Source organism: Glycine soja, chromosome 2, assembly GCF_004193775.1.
Source record: "Glycine soja cultivar W05 chromosome 2, ASM419377v2, whole genome shotgun sequence".
NCBI lineage: Eukaryota > Viridiplantae > Streptophyta > Magnoliopsida > Fabales > Fabaceae > Glycine > Glycine soja.
The window spans coordinates 4,072,486-4,096,309 of NC_041003.1; the positions used below are offsets into that span (position 1 = coordinate 4,072,486).

Below are 23,824 nucleotides of genomic sequence, written 5' to 3' on the forward strand. Positions count from 1 at the left end.
AATGTACCAAACACAGGTTTGATTCATTTTCTTTGGTCCAAGAGCGTTTTTTTTTTTTTTACAGATTTTAACAAATAATGTTAACAATACACTATTTGACGTATTATTTTCAACACATTATAATTGGTTGACAATTTACACAAGTTTCGTTGAAAAAGAAATGATACTTGTTATTGAGATTCTTGTAAATTTCACCTAATATATAGTTGAGATTTTAAAAAGAATGTTTTGTAGATATCAAATGTTAGTCTGCATCATTAGGGAAAGACACACAAGAGGAAGAAATATTAATGCTATGAATATGATGTGATATGAATAGGAAAAAAAGTAAAAAGTGTTAAATAAGTGTTTATACTATTAAGATAGTCATGCATGATTGTTGTTTTAAAAAACATGTTATTACATTTAAGTAATAATATATAGATATTTTATTTCTTTTTTTCTGTATTTCTTCTTTAATTTTTCACGTAATATTGCTTATTGCATTTATACTTCTCTCTCTTTTTCTGAATGTAGATTGACACTATGACACATGAGTCTCCTTGAGTCATTTTTGTTAACATTTTTATTCTTTGAATAGAATAACTTCTTTCCTTTTATGGACTTATTTCTGATTTGTTTTTCTTTTGACCAGTCAGCCAAATATTAATGATGGAAGTGGAGTTCTCAATATGATCACCGAAAAGGTTTGAGTTTTCTTAAATAATAAAAAGAAGTAATTAGCCTGAAGAATTGGATTGAATAAGTTGTTCATAATGAATGGTTGGTGAATGCTATTGCAGAATGCAGATGGAAGGGAATTCCAATGTAATGGGTGCTTGCCTTGTTGTTATTCTGGCTCTCCTCCACGTAGAACAGAGAATCCATTGGTTCACGATGTGGAGTTTCTTCATCAAGTGGAAGTTGTTTCACCGTTAGCACGAACCAAACTCTCAGATAAATTTGGTTTCTCCTCTGCTTAACTCCCCCATGTGAATCAGAAAAGTGGGGAAAAAAATAAGCATTGTTGAAGGAAAGGGTTTACATAAGTTTTCTTAGTGTAGAAATAACATTTGAGGAATTTTTGTAGAAGAGTATAAGTAGTCTAAAGAACATGTTCTTAATGATTAATATGTAAATACGTAACGTGAGCTTCGTAGACTCAAAATGAGGTCATGTAAATAATTTTGTTGTGTAAGCTAATAGCAATATGACATTATGGTGAATTGCATACTCTGGATTGTTTAGCATTAATAGATTAGATTAAAATTTTATTACTTCGTTATTCTAAGTGTTGTTTGGTTACTTAGTTGAGTTCAATTAAACTCATGTTGAACGTCAGTTTCACACTCGCCTTATGTATTGGATCAAATAGGTTTTCAAACACATAATTATTATAGTTTTGTCATATAGTTTAAATACATCAATGAGACCTTTATTTATAACACCTTTTAAATGAATCTTACTAATTAACCATTACTATTAATTAATACTATGTTGCTTTTCATTAAATCTGAGGATTCTATTTAAAAATTCAGATAAATTATATGCATCTGTTTAACAAACAGTATATATAAGATCCTATAAAATAATATAACCATTTGGATATAGTAGTGAGAGATAAAGGTGAATGAGTAAAGGTGGCAGAACCCGCCATGGCGCCATCGGAGTTCACAAGCGTAAAAAATGAAAGCGCGGTGGTGGTGGGAATGGAACCCACTCACATTTTCATATTCATATTATAAAGCTCACTCACCAAACATGATCTCAGTGACCAAAACAATCACTGTTTCAATCCAAGATCTCAATCACATCACGCCAAGATCCTCTCTCTTTCTCTCTTTTCTCTCTTCCAAACCCTAGGTAGGCTCCACCACTTCGATGCGGGGTTTCTTCTTAGCGTATTAGAGAGATCGAAAAAACCAAGAAAAATGCTCGCTTCCGTTTTCATCATTGTGTCGCTCCTCTCCCTCTGGGAGTGTTGTCAGTGCCACGGCCACGTCTACACTTTTACGATGCACCACCGCCACTCCGAGCCCGTCAGGAAGTGGTCCCACTCCGCCGCCGCCGGAATCCCCGCCCCGCCTGAGGAGGGCACCGTCGAGTACTACGCCGAGCTCGCCGACCGCGACCGCCTCCTCCGCGGCCGCAAGCTCTCCCAAATCGACGCCGGCCTCGCCTTCTCCGACGGCAACTCCACCTTCCGCATCAGCTCCCTCGGATTGTACCTTTCTATTCTTTTTCACTCATCTATTTTCATTATTATTATTTAAAGGTTTCTTTCAAGAATTTAATTTAGATACACTCTGATCATACCCTTATGACTTGTCTAACCATAACTGCTAAAAAGATTGAATTTTGTAACAAGTATATTTAAAAGATACTAGTATGTATTGGTGGATTTTTTAATTAGTTCATAATATAAAAATCCTTATATGAAATTTGAAAATAAAATTCTTGTTTGACATATAAAAATTAATAATTTCTTTATATACATTCTCATCATACCCTTATTACTTGTCTAACCATAAATTTTAAGAAGATTGAATTTTGTAATAAGTATTTTTTTTTATTTGGGGTGTAATAAGTATATTAAAAGTTATGTATTGGTTGATTTTTTAATTAGTTGATAATGTGAGAATCTTTATATGAAAAATTGAAAATTAAATAATTCTTTGAAATATGGAATTAATAATTTCTTTAAAATAATTTAATGAACGGATAATTGCACAAGGTTCGAATTTTAAAGGAGAGCGGTCGTGTTTAGAAAAGAAGAAATTATTTAGATATATTTAATTAATGCTTAAATTTAACCATTCGTTGTTAATGGATTTGGTAAATTTACGAATTTTGTTAGTAATATTTTTTTTTTCTTCCTTCAAACTGGTTCCTGGTTTTCTTTAACATTTTTATTTTTCTCTTGTTTTTCTTCTGGAGATTCATGCAGTTTGCATTATACGACAGTTCAAATAGGGACACCGGGAGTGAAGTTCATGGTGGCACTTGATACGGGAAGTGACCTGTTCTGGGTACCCTGTGATTGCACAAGATGTGCTGCTTCTGATAGCACAGCCTTTGCTTCAGCCTTGGCTACTGTATGCTCTCTTTTGCTTCTTGATTTGGGAATGAAATGAAGTTGTTTCTATAGTAGATTGTTTTTTATTACACAATGTTTCTCTATTCTAATTTGCCATAGTTTATTTTCTTCTAAGGGATGCTAGCAATAAAGAAACTTCTTTTAACATACACTAGGATACATGCTTCTATTATTAGGGCCATGTTTGGATAAGTTTCTTCTATGAGCTAAAATTAGCTTATGCATAAGTTAAAATTAGCTATTGGAATAGCTAAATGAGAGTATCTATAAATTAGCTTATTGCAAAGGCTTTTCATTTTAAATCCGGAAACAGAGGGCGAGCCCTAGTGCAGCGGTAAAGTTGTGCCTTGGTGACTTGTTGGTCATGGGTTCAAATCCGGAAACAGCCTCTTTGCATATGCAAGGGTAAGGCTGCGTACAATATCCCTCCTCCATACCTTCGCATAGCGAAGAGCCTCTGGGCAATGGGGTACGAAATTTTTATTTTCTTTTCTAATAAGCATTTAAGGAAAGATTTTTCCAAATAAGGTCTAGGTAAATTTTAGGTCCTATTCAATAATAACCTAGGCCACACACACTATTTAGTGGGGTGCTAATGTAATCCACTCTGATATTAAAGAATGTGTTTATAACCTTTCTCTTTTCTTTTCCCCTTTCTATAATCATTCCTTTTGTGTGAAAAAATATTTTTAAGTGAGTTTTCTATGATATGTTGAAGATGATTCTTACATTCCTAGATATGTATGTCTTGTGTTTTGCTGCCCCTGCTTTGTTTTTGAATAAAAATCATTGTTATAGCAGGATTTTGACCTTAATGTATACAATCCTAATGGATCTTCAACAAGCAAGAAGGTTACTTGTAACAACAGTTTGTGTACGCACCGCAGCCAATGCCTGGGGACGTTCAGTAATTGCCCCTACATGGTCTCTTATGTCTCTGCTGAAACGTCTACATCGGGAATACTAGTGGAAGATGTTCTGCACTTAACACAAGAAGATAATCACCATGACCTTGTTGAGGCAAATGTCATATTTGGGTTAGTTTCCTTGTTAAAATTACCAAAATTAATCAATATTACACTTATGCGAGTGATTTTAGCAATGATATTACAATACATGTGTTGCAGATGTGGACAAATTCAGAGTGGATCATTCTTAGATGTTGCTGCTCCCAATGGTTTGTTTGGGCTAGGTATGGAGAAAATATCAGTTCCTAGCATGTTATCAAGGGAAGGATTTACAGCAGATTCATTCTCCATGTGTTTCGGACGTGATGGCATTGGAAGGATAAGTTTTGGGGACAAGGGAAGTTTTGATCAAGATGAGACTCCGTTTAATCTGAACCCATCACAGTAAGTGGTAATTCCCTGTTACTTGCCTCTGATTATCTGAATTTAAAGTAATACTAATACTTGCAAAAATAACTTTTCTTATGCTTGGATACATTTCACAGCCCTACCTATAACATCACAGTCACTCAAGTACGTGTAGGAACAACTGTAATTGATGTGGAATTCACAGCTCTTTTTGATTCTGGGACCTCTTTTACATATTTGGTTGATCCAACCTATACAAGGCTTACCGAGAGCGTAAGTACTAAAATGGGACAAAATCTGCTTACATTTAGTTAGATGTTATTTGTAAACAATTTACCAAAATTTTTATATTGCAGTTTCATTCCCAAGTACAAGACAGGCGGCATAGATCAGATTCAAGAATCCCTTTTGAATATTGTTATGATATGAGGTCATATGACTATTGGAATATTATTTTTTAATTCACTTTAGCATTTTCTTTCAGAGCTAAGTATTCTTTCTTTTGATGGACAGTCCTGATGCAAATACTAGCCTGATTCCTAGTGTGAGTTTAACTATGGGAGGTGGAAGCCATTTTGCTGTTTATGATCCAATAATTATTATCTCAACTCAGGTGGTAGTTCCAGCTCGATTTCTCTTCTATATATGTATCCAAAAATAGTGTTAGCTTTGAGGATGCACATATAACTGATAAGATGTTCCTTCCCTTATCATTTTACAGAGCGAACTTGTATATTGTCTAGCAGTCGTCAAAAGTGCTGAACTAAACATAATTGGACGTAAGTCTCTCATACTTTCTGTATAGTTCACAGTTGGATGTGCTTTATGAACCAGAAGTGAATTAGGTTCAACTGGTGACAAGCTTAAGAATAAGTTTGAGATTAAATCAAACCAAAAATAAGAGTGCATCTTGTTGACAACTTGGTGTCTTGTATCAGTGCAGCATTGCTTCATTGCTTTCTTTTTTCCTCTGCTGTATCATATATGTTCATTCTCATGAACTGGTTATTTATGATGATTATTTATCCCTCAGCTTCTGACTTTGATTGCAGAAAACTTCATGACTGGTTACCGTGTCGTATTTGACCGAGAAAAGCTCGTATTGGGATGGAAGAAATTTGATTGTCAGTGTTTATTTTCTTCTCATGGTTACTGTGCTCCTCTATTTATTGTTTTATATACTGAAATTTCGTAATCATACACCTCTGAGCTTTTATGCCTAAGAAACAAATGGTCACACTTTGAGCCCTTAAACAGGTTACGACATTGAGGATCATAATGATGCCATCCCAACAAGACCACGCTCACACGCAGATGTGCCTCCTGCTGTTGCTGCAGGGCTTGGTAATTACCCTGCCACTGATTCAACTAGAAAATCCAAATACAACTCTCAGAGGTCAATTGCATCACCATCTTCACATTGTAGCCATTCTTCACTTCCAACTTTCCTCGGATTTCTTGTATTGTGTTTTGTTTATATTCTATAGTCATTCATTTGTATGGACCAGTGGTAGTTTATGGTAAACTTTAGCTCATATTCTTGATCTACATATGTTGATATTAGTGTATGTGGATATAGTGTTGAAGAATATATGTATGAATTTTACTCTCTTGAATCATATGATATGACACTGCAAATGCCATTTGCGTTGTATGTTTCCCTTCCCACAATTATTATTATGTTACTTATCCAAGGAGGAGGATACATATTTTCAAGTTATAAGTTTAATTTGGGATACAGAAGGGGGCATAGTTATAAATTTAATTTATATATTCGAACTTTTTTGAGGTTTTATTTCAACGTCAATCCAGGCAAATGCAAGTAACAGAAGAAAAAAAGAAAAAGGTTAATAATTTCGATGGCGTGTTAAGTAGGTTTTATTTCAACATCAATCCACGAGGCCATGTTTTTGTACCGCAACCTGGGAACTGGGAAGGTACACATAATCCTCATTAATTTCATTTTATCGAACCATTGAACGGTATCTATCAATGTTTTTTTTAAACTATGACCGAAAGTATTATTTCGTGATTCACTAGTTCAAATGTGATTCAAGTATGGTCGAAATATATACTAAATGTGTTTGTTTGATTTAAAGGGGAGAAAAAAGAATAAAAATAAAATGGCAAACGTCAATAATCCTTGAAAAGATTTTTATGTATACGCGAGAGAACCATAAAGAATGGTAATCATAAATTCTTTTATATATTCATTTGTTCTTCTCAAGAATAGGTCTTAACCAAGTTGCCAAAGTATAAGTGTTTCATAGATTTCTTTGCTGAATTTTGCTTCAAATATTCAGTTTGTAATATTTTCTGAAAAAGATACAAAGATAAGAAAAACATTAAAGTATACATGTCTAGTTTGTGTACTAATCTTACTGGTCCAAGTATAGTCTGTGTATATAATCTCACTTGTAAATTGTAATGGTGCTCTTCTTATACCTTTAATCCTTTCTCTAACTTTCTCTAAATTTCAAATGCCTACTTAACAAAAATAACTCAAGTCGTCTCCATTACTTTATTTCTTAAATGAATTGTATCTTAAACGGGTTTTTTCTTTTACCAAATATATAAAAAAACATTTACCAGAATATTCAAGTTGCAACTTTATTTACCAAAATATTCAAGTTTACTGTTCATGCTGGGAATGTTGGTAATGGGGGGCCCGAATCTGAACTAATTAAACAGGCATAAAGGAGTGGTTTCAGTATTTCACAAGCATAAAGAGAAATGGTTTAAACATATTTGACAGGGTGATATTTTCTGACCAGATAAAGATATTATGGGACGAATTGTGTAATTTTCGTCCTATCCCAACGTGTGATTCTTCTTCTTTCACTGGCTGTTGCAAGTCTTCCAAAGCCGTCCAAGAAATAGAGATAGTGATTGTGTGCTTTGTTTTCTACATGGCCTTAATTAATGATTAAAACTAATATTCTATCACAAGCTACAAAAATTAAAATACTCCTATGATTTTTTTTGCTAGTTTCAAAAATTAAAATGTAAACACAAATTAATTTACAATCCTAAGAAAAAAAACAAATGAGTATAGATAACTTTCTTTTCTAAACCGGATCTATTTTAAAATTTAGCTTAAAAACTCGACCAAATATAATATAGCAATTTATTTATTTATTTATTTATTTAGTTTAGAGATTTTTATAATGTCAATCAATGAAATAATTTTTCCTCTAAAAAAATTAAAAATAATTTTAAGCATATTTTTAAATTAATTATTATAAAATTTAACAAACTTGACAAGCAAGATAAGTTATAATTATATGAAATTGGATTAAGTTTCTTTTCATTCCGTTTAGTGTTGCAAAACGCACCAATTGCCACGACCTTGAGTCAATATATTATACAACTTGCATTAATTAGAAGTCTCCTCCTTTGAAATTTCTGGAATTAAAATTCGATGGGAAGCAACTGTGTTTTGATCTTTAGGAGTCATTTTTATTTATATATTAATTATTGGTTGACTGAGACACTAATTGAGTGTCATGATCCAGATTTATGCCGACATTATCTCCGCAGAAAATAGACCTCTGTAGAAAATGGAAATGTTGTAAATCGTTGATCTTGATTTCCACTGAATTTAAAAAACTAACACTAGAAAATAAAGTTTGTGAGGTCTAAGATATGAGGGACAAATGTTTGATTGAATGAGTGTGTTTACTTTTCTTGGTATTAGTAGTCTTTCAAGGACACCCACCAAAAAGAATACTCTTTAATGAGCATGTGTCCAACTACTTGACTTAGTTCGCTAAGGCCCAAACCTTCTTTTACATGGAAATTCACCATCAATTCAACTACTAATGATTTGCTAAAGACATCAATGTAGCATACTGTAGTACATAAAACAACAATTAATATAATATTCGATAAGTCATTTTGATTAGTTTTTAGTTTTTTACTGATTAAAAAATTATTTTTTTTGTTTGATAAACATTTTTTTCAGTAACTTTTAGCTTCTAAGCATAGTATCTAGAAACATAAAGATATTTACAAAATTTGAATAGATTTCTTATTTTTTTATGTGCATTAATTATATAATATTATACTTTAAATTGTAATAGCAACGATGATATTATGGGGAAATGTATTTTCTCTAATTCTTTCAAACAAATTTAGGCCTTTTCTGTGATCATTTCTCTTTCTCAATACTAATTATATCTAAATATAAAATAGTTCCCCTTTTTAAAAGGGCTTTCTCTCTTATTCTCTTTTTTTTTTAAAAGGGGGGGGGGGGGGGGGGGGGAATAAAAGTGTTTTTTTTTTTACGAACAAGTTTTGAGAGAAAAGGGAGTTGTCCTATTATTACAACTATACTCAATTAACATGTACAAGAATTAAAGAAAAAAACTTTTTAGCATGATATTGAAATGTACCAATTGTGAGACTCACCTTGGTCATGACTCATGCTTCACAAATATTTGGAGCTAATTGAAAGATGAGAGATTTTTGGTGAAGAATGTTGGCTCAATTCGACAATTGCACTGTCGTTTTCATGATTCATTCATGCATCACAAGAAAAAAAACAGAAACAAGAAAAAAGAAAAGCTTGCAGCCACAAGCAAAGACTGGGTAAAATAACTTCACCGATCATAATCAACACCCCTAATTCTTACGTACGTATTGCCGCTTGCCTAAACTGAAATGACCTATTCACAATTCACAAATTAAAATCTTCATAATTAGTAGATAATTAAGTTCTCCAACCATGTTATTAAAAATTCGATTCATAATTATATATTCGAAAAAAACCCTCAATTTACTAATATTTATGTTTGAAAAAAAAAACTAATCTTAAATTATTAGTTGCAAAAACATTCTTGATGGAAAAAAAAAAAAACACTTGCAACGCAAGTGATAATTCGTTATTATTGTTCTCCTTTTCTTCCAACTATATGATATGATTAGAGAGACATTCTTAAATAGAACTAAAGTTGAAATGATGTTGGATTTTACATTTTTATCATTTTTAGTTTTGAGGGTTAGTCTTGATTTATTCAGCTTATCGCTTGTGTAACGTGGACTTTTCTTAGGATGGCCGTTAACAAACCTACAACGTGTTATGATAATTAAAATATAGAATGATTATCGTTAATATGGATGCAAAAATTCGTATAACTATTTAAATAAAGTAATAATATATTAATTAAAATATATTTGATCTATATGTGTTCGTTGTAAGCTTTACAAAAGTATTAATTTACATATTTAAACTAAATTTGCATTAAATATTCAAAAAAATTATTACTCGTCATAATCTTATTTAATTCGAATAAATTATCTCTCATAAAAAATACTTATAGTCAACCAAAAGAAATTTCTTTCACCACAAGGCATCCATATTAATTATGCAATTTGCAAATGTCAATTACCTTAATCAAACACTCTAACTCTTTCGCAATTTATTTTGCAATTGCACCTGTAATGACCTTTATATGTTTTTCTCCTAGTTTTATTCCCTCCTTTCGTCATTCTTTTACCTATATACCTTCTTTGATGATTTTTTTTTCATCCGACATACCCATAATAAGTTTATTTCTTGTGTTGCACGTTTGAGTTCCTTATTCTATTCCTTGTTTCTTATTTTGAAGTATCTTTTATCCTTCTTTTTTATTTATTTTTTAATAAATAAAAGCTTTAAACTACTAACATTTAACTAAAATAATCATTTAGTTATGCATATATAGTGTTGACACTTGACAGCTAAAAGATTTTTATCCTTTTCCCTAACGGGGTTGACTAGGAGTATAGTTGTACTTTAGCACCATTAAATAATGCCATAAATTTCATGATAGGTACCAAAAGTACTAGTAGTGAACTTTGACAATAACTTTTTTTTTACTAAGTCAAGTCGTTTCTATTCTAGTTGATAAGCTTTAATGTTAAAGATGATAATTAATAAGGCTTTAAGTAAAGATCAAGATGCAGTATGATTATAATTAGCCTATATATATATATATATATATAACGTTAATAAAGAAGATTTGAGATTCAATCACGTCGGAAGTTTGTGGAACTTTATTTATAAAGTCAAGGATTTAAAATTGTTACTCTAAATAAGATTTGACCAAATAAACGGGAACCTTCACTGACAGCATTAGTAATGATATTAACAGCTAGCATTGATCAAAACTTAACTCGCGTGTGTAAAAATTAAAACTAGCAAAAAAAAATCGTATAGAAAGTAGAGATAATTTTAAAGACTAGAATAACAACTAAACCTATAATTTTTAAACTTAAACTTATTTTTATATTTTTTTTTATTTTTTTCAATAAACATTAATTTGTTAGTTTTATTAAAATTTCAATAGAAAAAATTCAAATTCATAATCTCTTCCTCTTTCATTTTTCTTTCATCCTTAAACTTTCTTTTTAAATCATCATCAAATCAACCTTATATTTCATTTCTTTTATATAAAATATAAGCATAAAACTATAACATTATAAACAATAGAACTATTCAATATAGCACCAGAACCAAGGGAAAACGTACAAGTTCATATATATATAACATGCTAGTGGATACCACAGAATTAAAAATCAACATGGATGGGCAGTGCAAAGGATTCAATTGGGTGGTTGTTCAGTTGTGGAATTGCATGTGTACATCTTAATTCTTAAGGTAGCCAGATATTGGATATGTAGACAGACTCAGTAAAAGGTGGCACGTGCGAGAATCAATGGAAAAAAAAAAAAAAGCAAAAATGCACGTCAATGATGAAATTTACGTACCTGAATCTTCAACGTAAATTTTATTGATTAATCAAGTTACTTCTTAAATACACTAAAAAAAATATGTGTTATACTAGCTAAATAAATTTATTTTTTTAACGTAATTTAACTTATAAAACAGATTATTTTTTTTCTTTTATGTACAAAACAGACATTCAACTATCTTAAACATAATTTTTATCATTTAAAATTAAAGATAAAATTTAGAGGTTAATTTTCATATGTTATTAATTTGAAATTTCCATACTATTAATTAATTAGAGATGATTTTAAGAAAAAAAATTAAATAATTATTATAAAAATTAACAGTGTTAATATATATAACAATCAAGAACTAAATCAGAAGTTTTTGTTTTATTTTTTTTACCGAAAAATATTTTGTTTTAAAAAAAAAAATTATCACTGCTCTAACATTAAAAACTCTGCGTTATTGCCCTTTACACGGATTAAAGTTTAACGCTCGTTACTGAGAACTCGGATTTTAGCTGGAAAATAACACCAATAAATCAAGAATAGTTCGATAAGGACACATAAACTAATTTATTGTTTATTATTTATTTTTTAAAAAAAATATATATATGGCACTGATTAAATTGATAATGGGACCCACATTTTACATGTGGAATCATACCCAGGCTGGGAAGGTAGACACTTAAACAGTTGAAACTGTTGGCTACAACTAACTAGAATCCTTAACGCCACTCTTTTTTAATCAATTCTCAACACCACTCTCTCCTTTTCTCAATCAAACACTATTTGTGTCAAACACCATATACCATAGTACTATATTTTTTTTTCTTTGTTCTTGTCTTGGTCTTTGCACTCAACAATTATTTTCCGTCAACCATCAAAATTCAGAGCACAACAACAACAACAATTCAGCAAAACAAAACTCAGCCACATAATTTACCTTCAACTCATGGCTTGTAACCATGGCCATGGTTGTGTGATGTTGGTGTATTTGGTGGTGTTGAGTTTATCTGCTTCACAAAGTTGTTATGGTTTGGGCACATTTGGGTTTGACATACACCACAGGTTCTCGGATCCGGTTAAGGGGATGCTTGGCATTGATGATGTTCCACAAAAGGGAACTCCTCAATACTATGCTGTTATGGCCCACAGAGATCGCATATTCCGGGGCCGGAAACTCGCCGGGGCTGATCACCACGCGCCTCTCACCTTCACCGCCGGCAATGTCACTTACCGGATTGCCTCCTCTGGATTGTATGAGAATTCTCCACCCCCCCTCTTGTCAATTTTTTAACTTTTACTTGTTTTCTCTTGTTGGTACTTTTTTTTTGGAAGAAAACTTTTCTGGGTCAGTTTTTTTTATCTGAATTTTGTGTCGAATTTTGAGCATGGAAGAATATGTGTTGGGAAAGGGCAGATTTTATCCTTTGGAGAAAAAAATATATTAAGCTTCCAAGTTCTGAGAACTTTATGTTAATAGAGTGAATTCTGATGCCAAAGTGTTTTTGTTTGTTAAATAAAAAAAAAGTTTAATTATTTAGTATTTTTGGTAGTTATATTTGTATGCAGTTCTGCACGTTACGGTTCCATATGTAAAATTTGTATGTTTTTAACATATAGAGTGAATTTAATGCGTTTTCGTTCCACCAATAAATTTAATAGTAATAAGCTTTGGTCCTAAAGATGAATTTTTAATGTCTTTGCCAATACCTTTTGATTCCTAAAGACAACTGATCACAGGGATCAAAACACGTTAACTAAAACTTTTTACATATAGGATCAAAATGGAGACAAGTACACTGGTCAAAATAATATTTAATCTAAAGAAAACTGAGCCTAGCTATATATAAGAATAGGAGAAATGTTATTTGTACTAAGAGAGAGAAAAGAGAAAATTTTAAGATGCAATAAATAATGTGCTGAAGAATGATAGATACAAAAAATGATGTTATATAAATTATTGGATGTGTATCACCATCGTATCTCTAAGAATATTTATTCTTCTCACTTTCTGTCCTCTTTGAAGATAACAATAAAAGTGTAATGATGAGTATTGTTAGGCATTTTCTATGATGATTGTGTACTAATAATTTCTCCTTGTTATTTGGATTTCAGTTTGCATTTTGCCAATGTTTCGGTTGGGACACCACCTTTATGGTTTTTGGTAGCATTGGATACAGGGAGTGACTTGTTTTGGTTACCTTGTGATTGTATCAGTTGTGTGCAAAGTGGTTTAAAGACAAGAACCGGAAAGGTATACATATTCATATTCTACCTTAATCATTTAACGTTATTTTTGTATTACTATGTTCCATTGGTAAAATTAAGGACCTTATATGAAACTTCAATTTGCATCATGATTAATTGTTGGATATCTCGATGGTTAGTTATTCTTGGTTAAATGGATTCACCTTTCCTTTCTCTATAGTTTCGTTATGACTCATGAGTAAAACTGATTCAATTCATACTCTACCATCATCATCATCACCTCTCTCTTTCTTTTTCCTTTTTTAAAATTTTTCTCTGGCAGATACTTAAATTTAATACCTATGATCCTGACAAGTCATCCACAAGCAATAAAGTTTCATGCAACAATAACACCTTTTGTAGACAAAGACAACAGTGTCCTTCAGCTGGCAGTACTTGTCGATATCAAATTGATTATCTTTCAAATGATACTTCATCTAGGGGATTCGTGGTAGAGGATGTGTTGCACTTAATTACAGATGATGTTCAAACAAAAGATGCTGACACAAGAATTGCTTTTGGGTAAAATACTCAACATCTTACTGAGAATTTTTATTGACTGTGTATACATTTGAAGCCTCAATACATTCTTAATCTTAGCCAAAACCCATCAGTTTGCTTCTTAGAATGTCTATGAAAAGGCATAGCAAGTGATATCCTAGAAACCAGTGAATGTGTCAGGTTTATGACCTCAGATTTCCTAGTTACCAGGTTGATCCTTAAACTAACATTTCAATATCACTGCTTCTGTTTGATTATCTTTCTTTGAAATTGCTTTCTGTAATTAACCTTTGGTTTTTGGTATTTCTCATTTTCTTGGTACTAATTAATCTGTTGCAGTTGTGGCCAAGTTCAAACTGGGGTGTTTCTAAATGGGGCAGCTCCAAATGGCCTATTTGGACTTGGATTGGATAATATATCTGTTCCTAGTATCCTAGCCAAAGAAGGGCTTATTTCAAATTCCTTTTCAATGTGCTTTGGACCTGATGGTGCTGGAAGAATCACGTTCGGTGATACTGGCAGCCCGGACCAACGAAAAACACCATTCAACGTCAGGAAATTGCAGTGAGTGGATTCTATCTTTCATTCTTCTTTCAACAAGTTGTCACTTTCACTCTTAAAAGAGTACGACAGAAACAAGAAAAATTCTTGTGTCTAACTATAGTGCTTGTTTAATCCTTGTCAGTCCAACTTATAACATCACCATAACACAAATTGTTGTGGAAGATAGTGTTGCTGATCTTGAGTTTCATGCAATTTTTGACTCTGGTACCTCTTTTACATACATAAATGACCCAGCTTATACACGACTTGGTGAGATGGTAAGTAATCTACAATCTACATTATAGTTTTTTAGGATTGGATAAGGAGTTTCATGTCATATGAGTTGTCAAAATTTTGTTTGCAGTACAATTCAAAAGTCAAAGCAAATCGGCACTCATCTCAATCACCTGATTCTAATATCCCCTTTGAGTATTGTTATGACATAAGGTGATATTGGCTTTGAGAGAAACCATCAACTTATTTTTCTTTTGAAACGATTAGGTACTGATTTCCACTTTACCTGCAGTATAAATCAGACAATTGAAGTTCCCTTTTTGAATCTAACAATGAAAGGTGGAGATGATTATTATGTCATGGATCCTATAGTACAAGTTTTTAGTGAGGTAAGAGCTGAAAATCCTTCTCTGATTTTATGATATCTAATGATTCTCAACCTTCTTAATCTCATTTCCTTTTGTGATATATAGGAGGAAGGAGACCTTCTTTGTTTGGGAATCCAGAAAAGTGACAGCGTGAATATCATTGGACGTGAGTATTTAACTGATGAAACTTTTCTTGATAGAATATATCATCATAAAGTTTTGCATTCAGAATTATCAATCATGGTGCCTTTTATTAACGTAGCAGCTACAATTAAGAGCGTTCATAGACGATAGAACAGATTGGGACAATTTATTTTGGTCCTAACCAACCAAAATTTTATATATAATTATTTATTTGAACGAAAATTCGACACAATCAGGAACCGACAATATGAGATAAAACTAATTTAACCTTGATTAATGGTCACAATATATCAATCTAACATTATGCATCAAACTAAACTCCCACTAGGGTCAACCTGTAGTTATACACGAGACCATAAATTTAAACCTTAATGCGAATATTGTACACATAATAAATAAATAAATAAATCATGAAATTAAAAAAATATAAAATTATTAAGGTGTATTTTTAGAATATACTTATCGAAATAGTATCAATATAAGTGTAATATTATATTATGTAAAATGCTATCAGTCAAAAAGTCTTATACATGAAAAAAAAGTGCATATTTTGAAAAGAATATAAAACACCAGTTGGGTTGAGACAACCCTAGTCCATCCTCACAATAAACCAAATTTAACTTCTAAAATTCAAATATGTCAATGTTAGCTACAAATGAGGCATGGGTTAGTGAAATGGGACGGACAGGTCATGAGTATCCCTAGTTACAACTACAGCATAATTACATATCCAAGTTGTTTCCTTTGGTAAAGGTACCACGCTGCTCGTCTATTTAGTTTTAGCAAATCATAAATCAATATCATCACAAGAACATGTATGGCTTCCATAGAGTTGTTGCTGAACTATTGATACAAGCATGCAACATTAATTATATTTATCTATATTGATGCAGAAAACTTCATGATTGGTTACAAAATTGTCTTTGATCGTGACAACATGAATCTTGGTTGGAAGGAAACTAATTGTGAGTACATTTCACCTCTTAAGCATTTGAACTTAGCATACTTTTATCTATCTTCTTGTTAAACAATATCATATGGTCCTGTCAGGTTCTGATGATGTGCTCTCAAATACATCACCAATTAACACACCATCGCCCTCTCCTGCTGTTTCTCCTGCTATCGCTGTGAATCCCGTGGCTACATCGAATCCATCGATTAACCCACCTAATCGATCATTCAGGATTAAACCTACCTTTACATTTGTGGTGGTCCTTTTGCCACTTATAGCCATTTTTTGAGCATTCCTATGCCCATTCCATCATGTATTATTTAAGTAGTTTTTTTTTTTTCATTATAGTTGATTACACGAGAAGCATTATTGCTTCCCTTTTTTTCCACCAGTCATAATAGCCTCTGATGGCCTTGTGTATAGCGTACCAAACATAGATGTAAACTAGAGAAAGTTCAGTTCTTATATAATACTCCATCCAGTTTCTAATTTTAATCATTAATTTGTCATGGGTGGTGTGAAAATATTAAAGTCTAGAGTATTATGCTCCTCTACCAATAAAAAGCACAAATACTTAATAGTATCTAATAATGGTAACTAGCGAGAGAAAAAAAGGCTTCATAAGAATTGTAAAATGTCTCATAAAAACTCAATTCCTTCTAAATGGCGCCTGGTATTACTGGAGGGAGTAAGTTGTATAGCAGTTAGCTGGCACCCTGCATACACTTGATTTAGTAAAATCATCCCCAAAATACGACTTCATCTTGATATGTGCAAACTAAACAAGAAAAATAATCTTATTATACAACCCAGAAGAGAAAACTCTCAGCAGTTAATTGTAAAGGAATATTTTCAAATCTAGATTGACAAACATGATGGTGATCATGGCACAACCATAAAACGGATGCAAGTTTCAAGACTATATCAAACTCATTAATTGATGTCGTACTACATTTAGTTGCAACAAAATAAAAATGAATTAAGCATTTCAATTATGTGGATTCAAAATTTCAAAAGGATGATTTGAACAGGAACAAGACATTCAACGTTTTGGCAGAAGATTAAACTACATGAACCTCCATTGCTCACCTTCTGTCTACACTTCTTTAATAATACTGCTTTGTTTCTTTTTCCCTTGCTGGGTTCTATAGCACATAAAAGAGGCCAATTCCCCTCCTGCATTCAAGTGTGTTAATTGAACCAAAAGGTTCAGAGCTAGTGCCTCTTTTTCTTCATACCTTTAATGTATGATTTTCCATCTTTCCTTGTCTTATTATCAGAGGGTAACTGAACTTGCTTTGATTTCATCTTAATTGATTTTACCAAAGATGATAATTCATATTTATCTTTCTTTGACTTCAAAGCATCTAATCCTTCTTCCTCATCCTTCATCCTACCAGAATCTTCAGAAGACAATTGTGTTCCTTTTAGTTTTGTAGGTTCCCTTTCCACTGGTGGATCCGCATTATCCTTCTGTTGCTTCTGTGCTAGCTGCCTGGCATATGTTGCACTCCTGCAAACATATTTTGGAATAAAATAAAAGTGAGTTTGCTACATTGAAAACAGCATATACAAGCTTCTTGAAACAGAGTATAATCAGAGATCAAGAACATCAAATCTTGGCAATCATAACTAGTGTACCACAAGTTAAACATGAAAATATTAGCAAGTCAACCAGTCATGAACAAATGTCATTCATAAAATTGGCATAACATGTAAGTTGCTATTAATTTAATAGAAATCTGGCTGCCAGCTGCACGTAAGCTTTTAGTTGAAAGAAAATTATCATGCAAAAGAAATACATTTTAAATATTTGATTAAAATACTTCATTTTCACCCTATGGGAGAGAAATGTTCATGATGAAAAACTAGAAGTTGGCACTTCTCTAACTGTTTTGCAGCTATCTACAATTACCCATTAGTAGAACAAGAGCACTATAAAACCGAAAATACCTTTTAAATTGTGGATCGGTAGGATCAATTGCATAGTTTGGTGAGAAAAGAGCTGAAAAACGTGGATCATTGTATGCATTACTTGGTATCTTCTCCTCGTCAATACCATTCTCCCTCCTTTTTTTTCCCTTGCCTTTTTTAAATTTTAGATTATATCCCTTGACACCAGTATCTGTCCCCTTATCATCAGCAAGTAGCAGTTCAAGCTCCTCTTTGCTCGCTTTGTCTAGCCCATCAATCTCTTCGTGCCTTTGTTCTTCATCTTCTTTATTTTGTGGCTTCTTCCTCTTCTTAGCAGCAGGCTCCTCAATGAAGAAGTCATCTGCTTCTTCAGTTGCCTCTTGATCAGTATCATCACTATCATCATCATCTGATGAATACTTTCTTTTATTTTTCCCGGCCTTCTTTTTCTCACTTTTTTTACTCAAATATGCATCCCAAACTGTTTCTGATTTTTTATCCTTCTTTTCCATAATATATTTGCTTAAATCTTCCAAACCTGTATTGAAGGTGACCTCCATATTCTGGGCATTATCATGTTCATTGCCTCCATCTGAATCATCACCAGACTGGAGCAAAGCACGGTACTTGGCTCGTTTTTTTGCCATTTTATCAGGCTGATCATCTGTCTCGTTGTTATCCTTGCTATCATCACTTTCACTCTCATCAGAAGTCAAGAATTCCTTCACTTCAAACTCGGCTAACTATTAAAGAGGAAGGTAATATATGAAAAAAAAAAGTTCAACATGAAGCAAATAGCAAAATATAAATACAATAAATAAATAAAAAAGAAATATGCAAGAATATCCATGCTTCTCAATTTCTGCTTACACGCAGATAGAAAAAAATTGATGCATGTAATAGAAACATTGGCACTGTAAAATATAAATGTGAGCATATACATGTACATGACACAGATATTTACAGGCATAGTGGCAAACATCAATAAATTGTGCATATTTTCTTGCAATATGTATGAGGGATCTTTAAATAATTTTATAAATAACACCATGTAGAAATGACTATATAAAAGATGGGAATACTTAAGTCACGGAATGACACTATGCAAGCCAAGAATTTTTCAAATAGGAAAAAAATTAACCACAGTATGCAAGCTGACCTGCTCATCAGTGAGTTTCCGATTCAATGTCTTTGCACGAAGAGGTTCATCATCATCCCAAGTAAGATTAACCTCACTGTGCTGAAGTGCTCGAGAATAGAAATCTTTACACTCATAATTTGCAGGCACCTACAAGAAGAGTCAAAATTTGCCATTTACTGTTATACTGCATAAATACAGCAATATGTACATGAATGTGTGCACACACACACTCACGTAAAGAGACCCTATGAATTTAAATAGTCCACTCCACCTCAATCAATTTTCTAATTGCATTTTCAAATCTGGCATACTAATGAATGTCAACTACAATCACATCTTAAATACCTCAGTAGCAACATCCCGAGGCGGGTGTTTGAATTCCATGTTGTCTGGAATAAACCTTAAATCGAGCGCATTAGATGATTGTTTTAACTCAAGACCATCACATTCTTTGTAAATGTAATTTGCTGTGGCACTTGAGTCACATTCCACCACAGCAAAATAGTACCTGGCAAGCAGAGAAAGAATAAAGACATAGTATGATAAGAGAAAAAAGAGAAACAAATGTAAATTACATGGTAAACATATCTATTAAAATACTGAACTTGGAATGCTGAAAAGGTCACTTCAGTTTTCTTAATTGTACGTTATGGATACATGTGTCTATTACAGAACAGTTTACTCAAACACATATCTGAATTGGCATATCAATATGAATGACATGTGAGACGTCAGACATGAGTCTTGACATACAAGAGTGAATAACAATATGTGCTTCTAAGGTCTTCTGATCTTGAGACACACCCAACTGGATCATCACCATAAAACACAAGTAATCCAATCCACTTAGTTGGGAAACGATATAGTCATCAGAATGATGTGTCAGAGGTCCTCCGTCAGAACTTGGTTCCCTTTACCGTCATCAAGAACTCCAGAAGCACTAAATGTTGATTCTGGCAAAGGGGCAATCATCATTGGCTTTGGAAAGCTGCAAGGGATTCAAAAATGTCCCATACATTATCAAGGAACTCAGCTTGACTGAATGATCTTGGGCCTGATCTTAGGCATCTGATGAGTATTTGGATCATGAAATCCATCAACTTCCCTTGTGTTTTGGGAGCTTAATGCCCATCAGTATGCATGCCATTAAAATTTTATTGATCATACTGATATCATGCTAGATTATAAGAAAATGGGATAACAAAGGTAGGAGGAAACCAACAATTGAGTGATTTTGCCTTATTCATCATCTTTAAACATTACTCTTTAGTTCAACAATACTAGCATGTAAAATATTCCTTATTCCTGAACATTATATCACAAAAACATATGCATTGATGTAATGAGTTCTAGAAGGACAAAGTAATAATTTTATAACAAATGATAGAAAACACTATAAACTGATAAAATTACTATTAAGTAATACTTAATACATGGTGAAAATGTATTTGACAGCTTTAAGTGAAGACAGTATATCAAATTACTAGTGTTTTGATAGTTGTTTACCGCATCCTGCTCTTCTCATATGCACGCAGTTTCTCATTGTCAAGGTCATCATTGCTGCTATCTTCATCATCAAATAGACCAATAGGTCCACGAACTTCCTCCTCTTTCATACGTTGAAGGCCAAACTCAGATGGATAGACCCTTACCGATTTGATCAGACCATTAGGTGGGACAAATGAGCTTAACAATACATACAAATCAACAGCCTAGCAAAAACAACACAAGCGACATTTTAGCCAAACATATCCCAACACGCTCAAATTAAATATTTCTCATATTAAGATTTATTGCAGAAAATGCGCATTAGACTTGAAATCCGTGCATACCTTAACATATCTCCAGTCCATGTTAACCACTGCAACCCTATGTGTTTCTTTGTCAATCGTTGCTATGTCTTCCTGTCCACACAATAATATTTCAAAAGGACCAATGCATGTTAAAAACAGCGTAACACAAATCAGAGATGAGAAATGCAATACAGTACCTTGACATCAGAGGCTTCGTCTTCGTAAACTTCCTCGTCTGCACCTTCATCTGTTTCTGTATCTGTATCCACATCTGACTCTGATTCACTGGTTTCTTCTGACTCAGATTCACTGGTCTCTTCTGACTCAGTTCCTTTGTCACTCTCCGGTTTCACTTGATTGGCTTTCAACAATTCCTCTTCATTCTCTTCTTCCTCATCACTACTCTGCTCAACTTCCTTTTCATCAATTTTGTAGTAATGGCGCAGAGAACCAAGCTGAGAGGTTGGGTTGTTCTTGGGCTTGCCTCTCTTGTCAACAGGAGCAGAAGAGGGCAAAAAACTCTTGTGAGTGAACATGCGGTTGAAGCGAGAGTCAACAGCCACCTTCGTTTCACGCTTTGGAGCCTCACGGAACCGAGGATCCGTGTGAGCCTTTGAATATCGAGGATCACTGATGAGGATAACCTTGGCATCACTGGGTGATGAATAACTAGAACTCAAATTATCCTTAAATTTGTTCCTTTTGTCCTTGTGGTTCTTCCCATTTGCATTTTTGGATCCCATTATGCTCTAATTGAACACTGTCAATAGAAGAAAGTTAAGGCTAGGGTAATCCCATACACCAAAAAATGCATTGAACTCACACAATCAAAGAGTTGAACTTGAAAACACCAATAGCTATCATTTTCGAAACAAAGGAAAATACAAAGAAAGCAACCAATCAATTGAAAAAAATAAAAAATGATCTTAGACATGACAATTGAAGAACCTTATCACCTCTGTATTATGTCATGCAACTGATAGCGTGTTGCTCAGTGGAACGAAACAGGGGAGGAAGAACGGCGCAGATAGTGAGGAGGAAGAGGACCAGCAAATACCAATAGGGTTTAAAATTACTGTTTTAGTCTCTCTCTTTTTTTTATCATATTCTTATGCCTGGGATTAGTATATTGGTAGTATTTTAGTCTTCAATAAATATTTATTTTTATATTATTAAAATTAAAATTTATAATAAATAAATATCCTTAAATGTATAAATCATGTATTATTATTGTTATTAGGTTAGATAGATGTAATCTAAAAATTACATTAATTTAATTATCATATCAATATCATATATATTATATTATGTATTATATTAGTATATATTATATAAAAGATAGTTATTGATTGAATCTGTACACATTTTACGCTTTAATAAAGGAGTTTTATTTTTTTCAAAACTTAAAAATATGATAAACAGGGAAATATTTATCTTCAAATCAATAATATTCTGATTCGGTACAATTGCACAATCATTTTAATGCCCAATTAATGTTGATTCTTTCTGATTTTGTCTCATTGAAATTCTTTATATATTTGCATACCAACAAATCAAAATTGAAAGCCTCTCATTTTGCTCTTTTACATTTTCTTCTTTGTGTTTGAAACATTGTTTTTACGATGAAAGACGTGAACAATGAATGGGGTTAAAATATTTTTGAGACATCCGTTCAAGTTTATGATTAATGATTGATATGGGAAATCCTGAATGTTACGAAAAGATTTTTCGTCAAAACGCACGAATTGTGTATTCTATGATTTTTTTTAATTATTCAATTAATATTTATTTTTCAAAAAAGCCCAACCATTGAATGTTACTTTCGTGCGTTGCGTGCATAGGATATTCATGCTAAATAGCAACAATCGATTGATATCTAGCACAAAATAAAATTTAAAAAAAAACAGTTAAATATAATAATTAATGGGGTCTTCAACCACACTATATTGCATAATAGTATTAATAATTTTAAAAAGGTATACTTTATGATACATGATATCTAGCATAAAATTCTTATTAGTTTCAGTTCAAATTTTTTAATTCATTTTTCTTACAAATTCATATATATTAAAAAAATCAAAATATTTTACAACACGCTTAGCTTGAATTTAGGTTTTAATTTAAAAATATATAATTAAAAATATCATTTCATAAAAATATTTTGGTTTTATTTTATTTTATTGTAATGAGGAACCCTTGTTTTTGATTGATTAAAGTATTATTTAATTATTTAAATCCCTATTTATTTAACATATAATTAATTTTTATTTCTTTTTATTTTTTGAAATCATAGTCTATCCTATGTTTTTTTTTTTTTTTGTTGAATGGTCTGGCCAAAGAGTCCCAAAACCAAATTAAGTATTATTTAAATAGTAAACAAATACATTTACATGCTTTTAATGAATGATTGAAGAAAAGGAATAGAAAATTTCTACTATTGATCATACCATGTTTTGTAAAAGAATCTACTAAAATGTTTGATTCCCTAAAACCATGAACCACACTACTAAACTTTTAAGAATCATATCTACCATCTTGATAAAAAGGAGTGTCAACACATAAGCTATTATTTATTATTTTAATAGCCTCCAAGCAATTAGATTCTAAAATAATCTTCTTGAGATTCGTTTCTCCCGCCATTCTCGAAACAAAACAAAATTGTCCAAAATTTCGCTTCAAGAATAGAACAAAACCTCAATCTGATAGAGAAAACTTTAACAAATATTTTGTTATAGTATTTCATATATTTCTTATTTTATTTGAAATATTAATAAAATTGTATGAAAAAATTATTATTTATAAAATTTAAAAAGGACTTAAATTTTATTAAATTCAAATAATTTTAAATTTTAAAATATAAAATGATAAAATAACT

At 32.1% G+C, this 23,824-nt stretch overlaps 3 protein-coding genes across 4 annotated transcripts; 2 read left to right on the forward strand and 1 right to left on the reverse strand.

Moving 5' to 3' along the window:
• The first annotated feature begins 1,578 nt into the window (after nt 1-1,578).
• On the forward strand, nt 1,579-6,046 carry LOC114381248 (aspartyl protease family protein 1-like). The gene is made up of 10 exons (XM_028340467.1): nt 1,579-2,203; nt 2,927-3,074; nt 3,875-4,113; nt 4,204-4,428; nt 4,530-4,665; nt 4,749-4,822; nt 4,906-5,005; nt 5,114-5,171; nt 5,445-5,516; nt 5,650-6,046. The coding sequence occupies exons 1-10, from the start codon at nt 1,911-1,913 to the stop codon at nt 5,877-5,879; spliced, it is 1,575 nt and encodes a 524-aa protein (XP_028196268.1). The 5' UTR covers nt 1,579-1,910; the 3' UTR covers nt 5,880-6,046.
• A 5,774-nt stretch (nt 6,047-11,820) lies between these two features.
• LOC114381272 (aspartyl protease family protein 1-like) lies at nt 11,821-16,610 on the forward strand. The gene is made up of 10 exons (XM_028340495.1): nt 11,821-12,366; nt 13,228-13,366; nt 13,643-13,881; nt 14,200-14,424; nt 14,546-14,681; nt 14,768-14,850; nt 14,930-15,026; nt 15,111-15,171; nt 16,043-16,114; nt 16,200-16,610. Exons 1-10 carry the CDS (start codon nt 12,062-12,064, stop codon nt 16,388-16,390), a joined length of 1,548 nt encoding a protein of 515 aa, XP_028196296.1. The 5' UTR covers nt 11,821-12,061; the 3' UTR covers nt 16,391-16,610.
• Nucleotides 16,611-16,933: 323 nt separating this feature from the next.
• On the reverse strand, nt 16,934-22,053 carry LOC114381257 (pre-rRNA-processing protein esf1-like). Of its 2 annotated transcripts, none has more exons than XM_028340479.1 (8): nt 21,906-22,053; nt 21,147-21,709; nt 20,989-21,060; nt 20,663-20,868; nt 19,502-19,664; nt 19,175-19,303; nt 18,055-18,758; nt 16,934-17,614 (listed from the first exon to the last, which is right to left on the reverse strand). In XM_028340479.1, the coding sequence occupies exons 2-8, from the start codon at nt 21,690-21,692 to the stop codon at nt 17,317-17,319; spliced, it is 2,118 nt and encodes a 705-aa protein (XP_028196280.1). In that variant the 5' UTR covers nt 21,693-21,709; nt 21,906-22,053; the 3' UTR covers nt 16,934-17,316. The 2 variants fall into 2 exon arrangements, with proteins under 2 accessions (XP_028196280.1, XP_028196287.1); XM_028340486.1 differs by having other exon boundaries at nt 21,898-22,038.
• Between the last annotated feature and the right edge of the window lie 1,771 nt (nt 22,054-23,824).